General features: G+C 40.0%; 1 protein-coding gene across 1 annotated transcript in view; it reads right to left on the bottom strand.

Annotated features, from left to right (window-relative positions):
• Positions 1-12,604, bottom strand: part of rell1 (RELT like 1) — a 36,738-nt gene extending 24,134 nt beyond the window's left edge. Inside the window, exon 1 of the mRNA XM_052040045.1 lies at positions 12,481-12,604. Within this exon, the coding sequence (XP_051896005.1) occupies positions 12,481-12,556 (76 nt within the window). The 5' untranslated portion in view covers positions 12,557-12,604. The remainder of the gene's footprint in view (positions 1-12,480) is intronic.
• Between the last annotated feature and the right edge of the window lie 980 nt (positions 12,605-13,584).

Here is a 13,584-nt window from a genome sequence, read left to right as displayed (position 1 = left end):
CCAAGGCAGCTTTAAAGCTGGATCCAAAATTGGCATGCATTTAAGGTGAGAGGGGGTAGGTTCAGAACAGACATGAGGGGTACTTTTTTTTTTTACTCAGAGAGTGGTGGATGTTTGGAGTGCATTGCCTGATAGGGTGTTGGAGGTAAATTCATTGGGGGCTCTTAAGAGGGGCTTGGATGGGCACATGAATGAGAGGAAAATGGAGGAATATGGGCATTCTGTAGGTTGGAGGGATTAGCTATGTTGGCATAACATTGTGGGCCAAAGGGCCTGTTCTGTGCTGTACTGTTCTATGTTCATGTTCTATGTTCAAAATTGACTTGGCAATGGGAGGCAGAGGGTAATGATGGAGGGTTGCTTTTCTGATTGGAAGTCTGTAGCCAGTGGTGTATCACAAGGATCAGTGCTGAGACCCTTGATGTTTGTGATATGCAAACAAGGCATTTGGCATGCTTTTATTCTATGTCATGGTCAGTGAAGCTAAGAGCTGGTATGTTACAGCTTTAAAACATTGTCACACCATACCTAGAATATTGTGTGCAGTTCTGGTCGCCACACTAGAGACAGGATAAGATTGCGCTGGAGAGGATGCAGAGGAGATTCAGCAGGACGTTGCCTGGAGTGGAGCATCCCTGTTATCTGGAGCAGAGTGACCTGCTAGAGGTATATAAAATCATGACGGGGATCGATAGGGTAAATAGTAAAAATGTTTTTCCCCTGGTGGTGATGTCAAGGACAAGACAGCATAGGTTTAAGATGAGAGTACAAGGTTCAGAGGGGATTTGAGGGGGATTTACTCCCACTCCCCATATAGTGTGTTGATCTGATGGAGGCAAATATCCATACAACATTTAAGCAGCATCTAGACAAGTATTTAAATCACCCAAAGGCATAGAAGCCTACAGACCTAACACGGGTAATTGGGATTAGTGTAGGTTGGTACAATGGGTGACAGGGGCAAAGGGTCAGATTCTGTGCTGTACAACTCAAGGACTCCGCTTCTAGCATTTTCTGTTTCATTTTAAAAGTTTGAGTTAATAACTTAGATACTAATGTACAGGGTGATAGACTGCAGGAGATTAACAGGTTGGAAAAATGAGAAGACAAGTGGCAGATGAAATCCAATACAGAAGCATGAAGTGATCTATTTTGGCTTAATGATCAGAAGTATGGAGTAAGCTGCACTTCCAAATACAATATGTAGGAACAGGAGGTACCCAAGTATATATGTACCAAAATCTTTGAAAGCAGCAGGGTACTTAAGTGCGGCTAGTAAAACACATAGGATCCTGGGTTTCATGAAGAGGCATTAAAGACAAGAGCAAGAAATCTTTATAAAACACAGGTTAAGCTGAGAAATGGCAGATTGAGATCAATGAAGATAAAAGTGAGGAGATGCATTTTGAGAGAGCTAATGAGGCTAGAACATATAGCGTGAATGGAATGGTGCTAAGTAGTTTTGAGGAAGAGGGGTCTTAGTCTACAAGTCTGAAGATCCCTGAAGGTGGCAATGCAGGCTGATAACCTGTTTAAGGTGGTAAATGTGACGCTGGCCTTCATTAGTCAGCGCATTCAAGACAAGAGCAGGAAGGTTATGCTCCAATTTTATAAAACATCATGAGGGGCATAGATAAAGTAGACTGCAGGAATCCTTTCCTGTCAAATATTAATAAAGCTAGAGGACATAGAATTAGGATAAGGGGTAAGAGATTTAGCGGGGATCTGAGGGGGATCTTTTTCACCCAGAGAGTAGTGAGTGCTTGGAATACACTGCCAGGGAGAGTGGTAGAAGCAGAGCTGCAAACAGCACTTAAAGAGCATCTAGATGAACACTTGAATTGCCCAAGTATTGAAGGCTACAAGTCCTGGAAAACAGGATTAATACAGATGGGTGCCCACTGGTTGGCATGGACATGGTGGGCCGAGTGGCCTGTTTCCACATTGTATGACTCTCTAACACTAAGCCACAGCTGAAGTACTGGGCCAAATCATATTGCATGTGGATGGCAGTTCCAATGAAATCCAGAAGTCAGGTGATCTGGAGGTCAGATGTCGGTATATTGGACTTCCAGCTCTGCCAGTGGATTCTCCACCAAGTCCTGCAGCAGAGCACTGATGTATTGAATGCAGGATCAGACACACTTAGCTAACTTAAGCAGCAGGACCCCTCTTGTTTGAAATGGGGTCACCAACCTCGACTCCAAAGGTAAGTAGTCTGTTTATTTTTCTTTATTTAACCTATTAGAAATTAAAAATAGGAAAAAGTGTAAGTAAATTATTAAATCTACCTGAACTTCTTTTTAAAGGTCTTAAATCTGCAACACTTAGAACTAGCGAACTCTCATTAGGTCATCAGGGTGTTCTAAGGTGAGACCTCAAGATCTACAAAGGATTATAGAATGCAGAAAAAGTGTTACTTGTAATTCAGAGTTGCGTACAAATGCAGAACCTTATCAAAAGCCTTACTGAAGTCCACATCAACAGCCCTACCCTCATTTCTTGGTCACATCATCAAAACATTCAATCGAGTTCATAAGACACGATTTTCCACACACAAAGCCATGCGGACCACCCCTAATCAACCTGTCTTTTCAGATGCACATATATCTTATCCCTCAGTATCCTCTCCAGTAACTTACCCACCACAGATGATTGACTTTTCTTTGCCACCCTTTTTAAAAAGGCACAATACTTGCTACCCTCCAGTCTACCGGCACCTTACCCATGGCTAACTATGATGCAAATATCTCAGCCAGGGGTCCTGTAATTTCTTCTCTGGCTTCCCAGTTCTTGGATATACCTGGTCAGGCCTTAGAGATTTGTCTACCTTCATACATTTTAAGACACCCAGCACTTCCCCTGTAATGTAGACTATCCCCAAGACCTCCCCATTTACTTCTCCTAGTCCCAAAGTCTTCAGGTCTTTCTCTAGAGTAAAAACAGAAGAGAAATATTCATTAAGGAAACTGCCCCATCTCCTGCAGCTCCAGACAAAGATGTCCCTTTTGGTCTTTGAGAGGGCCTATTCTCTCTAGTTACTCTTTTTCCCTTAATATAAAATCACCTCAGTCACCTGCCCAGCCCTATTACCCAAGAGCAGGTCGATCTTTGCCTTCTCCGTGGTAGGCCCTTTATATAATTGCCTGAGGAAACTTTCCTCAACGCACTCAACAAATTCCACCCCATCTAAGCCCTTAATAGTATGGCAGTCCCAGTCTATGTTAAGAAAGTTAAAATCCCCCGCCACAACAACCCTATTATTCTTGCAACACTCCACAATCTCCCTGCATACATGTTCTCCTAATTCCTTTTGACTATTTGGAGGCCTGTAGTACAACCCCAACAAGGTGAGCATGCCCCTCTTATTTCTGAGCTCCACCCATGAAGCCTCACTGAATGATCCTTCAGTAATTTCATCTCTGACTACTGATGCGATGTTCCCTTTAATCAAGAATGCAACTCCCCCTCCTTTCCTTCTTCTGCCTCTATCCCACCTAAAGCTCCTCTACCCCAGAACATTAAGCTGCAAGTTCTATCCCTCCCTTAGTCATACTTCTTTAATGGCTATAACATCCCAGTCCCATGTAGCTATCTATGCCTTGAGTTCATCTGCCTTACCCTCTTGCATTGAAATAAATGCAATTTAATTCAATAGGCTTTCCTCACTCTCTGCTGTTCTTCTGCCTGTCCTGTCTATTCAACTTGCTGTCACTGATTTCTGCATCACGTTCCAGCCTCTCAATTGCCTCCTTGGTGCTTAGGATCCCACCCTCTGCCAAACTAGTTTAAACCCACCCTAACAGTGTCATAATAAATGTCTTAAACAAACCATGTTTTCAATTAAGCAAACAGTGTTTGTTTAATACATTATTATTTACATTTGGGCCTTAAAAGTGACCCTACAGGCAATTCTTGAAGTGCAGAGGTGTGCACGCCACAATGTTAGGATTGTGAAAAGATAGTATTTTAGAAATCTATTTTGACAGACTAGAGGTAGATTTTGCTTGCTTAGACTTTAGATGGGAAAAGAATCTCAACTGGTCCTTAATTCTTCGGCATTTGCATTCTTCATCATTCCACAATTTATCAAAAGAAAAGTGTGTGCCCCACAAGGCCTAGTTTAGCATTGGCATAAATATACTGAAGAGAACTGTCGAATGTTGTACTTTTTTCTGATGTCAATTGCTATTGGGTGTCCAATGTAGAGAATTTCTGGTGCCCAGGAAATGTCATTTAGCTAAGTAGCCATTCACAGTTAATAATTCTCAGACACCAAACAAGAAAACACTTTAAAAAAAAACAAAATGCAGCATTTTGAATTATGAGGGAATGACAATCCACACATAAAAGTACACTAAAAAAGGACCAGATAGGACATTAAGCAGTAATTGTGGTTCAGTACACCATAAAAAAGCATGACAAAGGGTCACTGAGCCAAAACTTTTACTGTTTGCCTCTTCATAAAAGCTAGCTGATCTCAAGTATTCCTAGCACTTTCCGTTTTTGCACTATGTCAATAATGATGGATTCAAGCAGTTTCCCAACAGATGCCAGTTTAACTGGTCTACAATTCCCTATCTTTTCTAATCCTTCTTTCTCATATAGCCGTGATGAAGGGTCATTGATCTGAAACTGTTTCTCACTCCACAGATGCTATCCGACCTGCTGAGAATTTCCATCACTCGTTATATCAATATCAGTTAAATAATTTGAACATATATGACAAAGCCTAATAGCATAAAGCACAAAACATTTTCTTTGCTAATTATGTGCTATTTTGTAAAGCAACAACCACCATTACTAGTGTAGTGGGAAATGACAATGGGTGACTCCAACTCCAAATCAAATACAGCAAGTCCTCATCATAACACCATTAACGATTAGCTTCATAAATTGAAGACAAAATCTCTCTCACAATTAATAGTGTGCCACTCTCTGCATGTACAAATACACTGTATAGAACTGCCCATAATGCATTTCACCCAGCTTTTTCAATTTTGAAATTTTACTGGAAGCTCAAAAGTTCTGCAGATAGCAATGTGGACCTCAAATTAAGATTGCAACCTTTACTTCCTCAGGAAATCACTGCTGTTATGTTGATCAACTGTGTTATTGTAAAAATGTCCCTCACCTAAATCTACTCATGACACACCCGAACATGCAAGATATAGTACAAGTGAAGTTCTGCACTTCAGCAGCTAGCAGCAGCTTATGCTTTCAGAGAGCAAATCTGACAGCAACTTCCAAAATATATATGTGCACAGTTAACTGCAGAAACCCTGAAGTCCAATTTGTTCTGCTCCTCAACAAACTAATCTCTGCATTGGAATGAGTTGCAGTACTTAAGTGATTTACCAGAAAGTGCTGAAAGCTGCACATCCACACGCAAGTTAAAATTTTAAGGATCAAATCTGTATGACTGAAAACACCCTGAAAATTCAGTCCTGACTTTCAGACTATAATTATCTAGGCTTTGTGACATTCCCCCATCCAAGTGCCAACAAGTTCCTGTGCATGCATGCATATGCAAACTTCCTGGCAGCTATTCAGTGTTATTTCAACTGCACACAGTTCCGAACTCCTCATGGTGTCCAGCAGCACTGTACAATGCGGTGGCAAATCCCCAGCACTTATAGTGAGGAAAATCATCTCGAATAGAGTCACTATTTGAATGGAGCACAACAGCTGTAAGCAATTAATTTTTGGGAAATCTACATTTTTTATTGTCTTGGTTTTCTTACATTATAAGTGCATGATGTGTTACTTTTAAATTGTCAAATTCTTACAAAGAAAAGATTATTTTCCCCCCAATGATTCCAAAATAATTTTTGCATATAGGGCAAATTCTGCTCTCACTTGATGGGATTTACACTTAGAAGGCCCTGCCTCGCAGCAAGATCTGGCCACGGATTTTGAAGCCTGTGTTGTCCAAGTTAGCCTTTGAAGATAACACCCTGTGCAGATGTCGTCACTCAATAAGCATAAATTGTAAATAGCAATGTCAGTAAAGGTAAAATTGACATGGTGCATTTCAGAAGGCCTTCAATAAGGTGCCAAACAAATGTTTGTTAAACAAACTTAGAACACATGGGATTGCGGGGAATATGTTGACCTATATTGAGGACTAGTTAATGGACAGAAAATAGGAGAAAGCTGTAACCAGTGGGGTGCCACAAGGATGGGTGCCAGGGAACAATTAGGGTCAACAAGAAATTAGAAAGGCAAATATCCTGTTGGCCTTTATTTCAACTGCTATACAGACCCGAATTGGGTATAATAATTTAAGCAAAAGGAGGATTGAGATATATCACCAACCCTCTCTGCCTGCAGCTATTATGGCGATCCATGTCCCTCCCAAACCTTGTGCTAATCTAAAAGGACAATAGAATGGATTAATCTCTAAAGAAACTGATATAGTCCTGTATGATAATGTCCGCCATGAGGTACCGCCTGTGATTTTAAACATAACACACATATAGCTATCAAGATAGTGTCCACTGCAAATTTGGAAACTGCACATTCACTTAAATATTGCTTGAGCAGGAGATGGGAAGCAATAAAGTGGAAAAATCTGGGATTAACACTTGTAAAATTACAGGGATAATTAATGATTTGGGAACAGCCTACAGAACAATCATGTACACTGCCAATGCCCTCGATCTGATGAACCTGGACAGCAAACTTAGGACCTTAAATGAGCAAGTTAAGCAATTGTTGGAGGAATTCAATAATAATAGATTGGATGCAGAAGGCGATTTAGATGGGAAGCAGGCATAGCAGCAAATAGTCAGGGTCTTGGAAAGCCATGGTAGGGCCATTTACCAAATTATAAAGCGTTAAGCCAAATATGATAGACTCCAACAAAGTGAAATGCTATGCACTATGAAAATTGGATACCAGAACAGCTGAGAAAGAATTAGTTGTGAGAGCATCTTGAGCAGGTTAGCCAAGGAAGAGTCCCATCATGGATTAGTAATAAGTAACTAGAAACCCTAACTAACCTACGCCTAGGTGCGTTGGAATGCCAACTTCAAAAACAGGGTTTGGTTCATGGGAGATTATGAGGGAACTACTAGTAAAGCTTTGAGAATGATATTAGGACTCCCAATAGTTTCCAAGGACAAAATTAGGTTAGGTGTCTCTCAGGTGAATAACATAGGTTTTATTAGAGGGAATAGGGATGGAGCATGAAAATGTTCTTTTCTGTGCCGAAAAGAAAACTGGTAGATTTGTACAGACAGCATAATGATCTGTCCATATCCTATATACCCAATGAATAAGCCTTGTATGGTTCAGAACAAATACAGATCTGACATGTACACTAGAAGTTAGAACCTTCAATGTTGTGATTACAAGAGTAGCCTATAAAAGGAAAGGGGAATATTGTATCATTACTTCCTTAAAAGTACAGCAATATGGTGTTTAGGTATGCCTTATTGCCAGTACTACCTTCTGTATTAACCCATAAATACCAGCAAGAATGTAAAAGATAGAGTTGGTCAATATTCATAAATGGGAAGAGATTGTTGTTAAAAAGACATTATGAAGAAATTAAAAAACATCTCATCAAATGCATCACCAAAATTAAGCTCCTACCCTAGAACATATGGTGGATTAAAAAACAATTAACAAGGACCCAAAGTCAAGGTGGAAAAATTGGGCAGGATATTGTAACGATTAAAGAAACCAACTAGCAGGGTGATAGTTGTGACTGGGGTACAAATGTATGGGCAAAAACTACTTCCCATATCGTCATTGTAGTGATTCTTGACAAATGTATACTTTATGTCTAAACACTGTAAAGATGAAATAGAAAATTAGACATTTGAATATTTTAAAATGTAAATGAACGAGGCTAATAAAGGGATAGCAGATAAACATTGTTCTTTCAACATCATTGTTTATTTTATCTCACAGGGAAAGTAATCAATTAATTGACATTAGAAATTTGTTACATTACCAGATACATACCAGCATGGGGAATATGTTACCATACAGTTAACATGATGTGGACCTTGATACTTATGCACAGGAGATGAAAGGAGGCCAAAAATTTCTTGATCCAACACTCGATGGATAGAGGGCGGTGGGGGGGGACAGTGGATTTAGATAATATTGATAACAATTTTATGGGAAGAGTTTGTTCTCTGGTATTTATTGATTGATCACAGAATTATGGATCAGGAACAGTTCTGAGAAGGCAGTTCTGGCAATTAAACAAATATGGACTTAAGCTAGACCTTCATGAGATAAATAAATAAAATTGCAAAGTAACATTCTCTTGGTCTCTTTTTTTCCCCATTGGGGAGCTGCTAGACACAAAGTCTCAACTTAATAAATTGAAAACAACAAACTAGCGGCCATCTTATTGCCAGGAGACAAGAACCAACAGGTCCATTCTTAAACATTTCCCATGGCATCCAAGACCTCAACAGTGGGCAGAGTAGCTGGTGTCACTATGGTAATAAGGGACTACTAGAGTCCTAGATTAAGACAGTGAAATACCTATATAGGAAGACTTTATTATGAGACTCAGGTCAAAAAACTGTCAAGAGCAATCAATTCCATGCTGCTCAGTGGCTGATTGGCTCAGTCAGGGTTTGAAGATTCCCCAACATTCTGAAATATTGGTGTAAGAACATAAAAGAAGAAACATCAAATACGTTGAATACGATGTTGAAAGTAACAACTGTCACAGAAGGCAGACCCAGAGTTCAAAATTTGGAGAAGACTATCATCATTTGAAGTGTGCAGGCATTCAATTAACTTTAAAACTCTTAATGACCTCTCATTTAACTTGTTGTCATAACCGCTACTCATTACATTAAATCACAGAAGTCATGATTTGGATACGTGTTACCTGTTCGAGATCGAGTTTTAAAGTTAATTGAATGCCTGCACACTTCAAATGATCTGCACATTAATAATAGATTGAGTTGTACTAAAATTTACTTTGAGTATTTTCTTTGTCCACCATATCAGTTGAGTCCACTGCTTTCCCAATAAAGGAAGAGGGGCAATAAAACCACACTGCCTGAAGATTAAATGAGCAGACTAGGTATCACTGTACACTGAGAATAATAAAAGTCTCCAGTATGCACAAGTCATACTTTATGCATTAAAATAAAGAATTACATTTCTTCTAGATCAGTCCTATCTAAATACCTACCAGAAGATATATGTCATTGCACAAAACACAAGTATGAGTTCCAATGGAACAAATTGACGCATATTTTAAAAGGCTCTCCCAAATTTTTAACTAAAAAGTAAAAGACAAATTATCCCATTTATTCCACCAGCTAAAAATTTTCCTGTTGTTCACCATCTTCAACATATATATTTTGAATACTTTGTGATAAACCATCCAAGAAACTTAAAAGTAACAGGGTCAATGAGCAATGCAGATGAGGCATTTCATGCCTCAAAGACTGTTTAAATTTGGGGTAAAGTCTTAAATGATAGAGTAAACAAAAAACAAATCTAATTCTGATTTCAGAAAGAATAGCATTGAGCATTTTAAATCCCCAATAAGATTATTTGTAAATTTTACTGAAGATACATTTCAAGTGAACCCTTTACCCAGCTTTGTACAAACTTTGCAGGGTTACCTACTGCTGGATATGGTAAATGTAAATACGTTCAACACCTGAAGTAGAGGTCAAATATTAAGTGATCAATTGGATTATACTCTGAATTTTTTCTGACATCAAGTTAGCTGAAACTCAATGCACTGCTGTTGAGTGAAATCAGAGAGAAATAAAGGTGCAAATCAAAATGGAATTAATCTAATTAGCAACATTACTGCTGCTCTAATACCTTTTGCCTGAAAGATGATAATTCGTGCTCTGAAATAGACAAGCAGGTAGACCTGCATTGTTTTTGAGTATGTAGCCATGAATATACCTAAAAGTGCATTTAGCATTGAAAAGTATGCCTCAAAACCTCATTATACACTTTTTCTTTATAATGGCAGAATAGCCAGTGTAGCTGCAAAACTTATTTCAAATGTACAATTCTTTTTAATTATTTCTACAATCAGTTATCAAGGTTAGTAATTTAATGCACAGTATGCTTCCACCTCCACCAATCCCTGTCCCTCCTTCTCAATTTGTGAAATCAACTACTATTTGGTGGTATTCTATGATTAAAAAGTCAATTGCCCTCCAATTAACAATGAATGACACTACAACTCAAATTTCAAGTCAAACAGTTAACAATTTTATTTTAAAGCAGAAAATTGTAATATGCATCAACAAGTATCAAGACGACAAAATGGAATGTTCATTAATGTTCAAAATTTGGTCTAGTCTTTTAAAATCCTCTAGACTGGCACCATTTCAGCTTGCAATTACATGAGTTTGGTTGATTATGTCAACAACATCCTGACAAGGTAATGTTACAAAAATAAAAGTTCAAAATCGGAAACAGAGCAACAATGACTTTAAGCAGAAACAAAATTTATGTTTATGAACAAGATAAACTCTTGTTAGTTCTTAAAGTTAAATCAATCTAAATAGATTAAACATTTTACCCCACAAATGAAGCCTGACTCAAGTATTCCTAGCATGTTTTACTTCAGTTTCTCAGTATTTTGGTTTTGTATCATAAACAGAAATATCCGTTACATCATGTGCCTGGATAAAAATTACCAAACAGACAACAGACAGTACATTTCACAACGAAAAAACATTGTGATATTTCTGTCAAACATTTCTCTTCCAACTAACTCCTCTGTCCCATCCTTGCCTCAAATTCTCTCTGGAAAGCACATATGCTAAATTATAATTTTAGAGACAACGATATTAATTTATCACCCATTCCAGGTCTGACAGTCAGCCTCAAACCTGCTCCATTAACACTTGGGACACCCTGGTCCTCTCTTCCATCTCCACTAACCACTCCCTATACTACAGCAACCACAGCAGATGCAACATCTGTCATTTCACCTCTTCCCTTCCCACCATCCAGAGACCCAAATAGTCTTTCCAAGTGAAGCAGTTTTTCACTTGCACTTCTGCCATGCTCCAGTATACTGCATTTGATTTTCAGAATATGGTCTCCTCTACAGTGGAGTAAACAAATACAGATTGGGTGATTGCTTTGCCAAGCACCTGCATTCAATATGCATGGGCAACCCCAAACATCCTGTTACCAACCAGTTTAATTCTCAATTCCACTCTGTGCAAGGCCTCCTGCCCTTTCATAAACAAGAACCAACACAAGATTGAGTGAACAGTACCTTATCATATGTCTGGGCACGTTTTGCACCTTCTGGATCCAATAATGAATTCTCCAACTTCCAATAACTTGCTTTCTCTGTCCATTCCAAAAGGTCATTTCTGCCCCAAATCTGTGACAGTGGCTCAGCCTTTCACCTCCATTAACACACCCTCCATTAACATAACCCTCCATTGCAACACTTATTTGCTTGTAATCCTTTCACAATTTTATAGCAACACTGGCCTCAATATTCCCTTTGCCCTACCCATCCCTTTCCCTTCTCGACAACTTAAAACTTGTCTTCTCACTTTCCCAGTTCTGACAAAGAATCTTTAACTGAAGCATTGGCTCTGCTTCTTTCTACAAATGCTGCATGATATACTGAGCGTTTCCAAGACTTCGTTTTGTTAATGACACAGATTTCTTTCTTTAAAGGCCGAAAAGATTTTTTTAAAAACACAATCCATTCCACTGTCACTATTAATTAACTGTATTGAGGTTTACTTAACTGCGTATAAATTCCTCAATTCATCATGGTGTGATTCGAGTTCTGATGGCTTAATCTAATCGTCAGAGCAGTTCCAGTGGATGTATTCTTAAATCTCTAGCTCAGTTTTATTATCGTGCACCAAATCATATTTCCATTCACAAATGTTATGGTTATACCATCGCATAAGTGTTATGATCGTTTAGTCTTTTATGCAAGCCTAGAGTAATAAAAGATTCAATTATCCGCAAGAGAAATGATAATCCGATTGATGGGCGTTTCCATGCTTTCAAAGTTAAAGGGCGCCCTAGGAAGTCACCTCTTATTGATGGGGCGCAAGATAACAGCCTAACTACTCCTAACTAATCATTGCCACCATGCTAACCCATCAAGATCCCACAGTTTGAGAAGGTGGACTACGAACAGTGCAACTTTCATTAAACCAGGGACATACGCTGACAGGAAAGTCTGCAAGCCTGCATCCCCATTGCGGTATCTGCTGCCACAGCCGCCCTCCTCCCCTGCCGCCAGCCCGGCAGACGCCCGGTCAGGAACACTTCCACGTTACAAGGCGGCGGGGTCGCCGAGGAGTTTCCCTAACAAAAAAAAGACGGGCGGTCTATCGCTAAACAGCAACTGAGTGACACTGAAGCGAAACACTTCGGGTGCCCGGAAACGGGGGGTGGTGGTGGCGGCACTTCGGACCGCCAGCCCGCGTCCCTGCGGCCGCCCCACAGGTGCGGTTCGCGCCCCCTCCCCACCCGACTCACCGCGCACGACGTTCGCCTCCATCCCCCGCACGAACCGCTGGACTTCACCAACCGCCCGGCTCGCGCCCGCCGTCATTCAAACCCCTCCCCCGTGACGTCAGCGCCGTGCTCTACCGGACTGGGCGAGAGGCGGCTGGAATGAGGAGGCGGAAATGCACGACGGAGCTGGCGGCGTCAGTGAGGAGGAAGCGGTGGGTGTCCGTCCGTTCGGGCTTGATGTTCGCCTTGTGCCGAACACAGAGCTGTCCCCGGGAAGGTGAAGGAAAGCTGCAGGGCTTCTCCCAGTGAAGTTAGGCAGTACCGCGGGAGTAGGAACCTTGGCAAGTTCTCTGGAATGTTTTAACCAGGGTAGAAAGTGGGAGAAAGTTTCCCATTAATAACGAAAAGGGAAAGGAGTGGGAGTTTGGGGGTGTGAAACGTGCCCACACCTAAAACGAATCGCAGATGTATGCCATTCCACTCACCGTTCCCGTGGTGGCTCTTTGGTGGGGACTTTGAATCCAGCTCATCTCCCACCCCATCCCCGTAGCCTTATAATTAATTCCACTCCAGGCTTTTTTTGTTGCCAATTCTCTTTTGAATCTTACTGTTGAATCTGTTTTGATCACGCTTACAGGTAATGCATTTTAGGTTACAAAAACTTGGCGTGATTAATTCTTTTCTGTCGTCTCTGTTTTTGAAAATGGCATTGAATCTGTCGCTGGAAAGTTTTTCATTATTTGCTCGTTGAAACCATTCATAAATCTGAACAACTCGACCAAATCTCTTCAGCCAGCTTCTCCAATGTCTCCACTAAATTGAAGCCTCTCGTTTCTGAAAACATCCTGTTTTATACATTTTTAAAGTCAATATTCTTCTTTAACTGTAGTATCCAGAATTTTCAGAATGAGTTTTTGAAAGTTTTCCACTCCATATTTGCTGAGATTCCATGCTGCACCTTTGATAGATTTTTAAATATGTCCAGTCATCATGTACATATTTCCCCAGATCTCCTTGCTCCTGTGCACACTTGAAGCAATTCATTATATGCCCCCAATTACAATACATAATGAAATGTATCATTTCCACACTTCTGTCCTTTATATTTCATTTGCCATATGTCCA

This window comes from Pristis pectinata, chromosome 2 (assembly GCF_009764475.1).
Source record: "Pristis pectinata isolate sPriPec2 chromosome 2, sPriPec2.1.pri, whole genome shotgun sequence".
In the NCBI taxonomy this organism is placed as follows: domain Eukaryota; kingdom Metazoa; phylum Chordata; class Chondrichthyes; order Rhinopristiformes; family Pristidae; genus Pristis; species Pristis pectinata.
The sequence above is the reverse complement of the archived record's forward strand: the minus strand, read 5'-3'. Positions and strand labels throughout refer to the sequence as shown.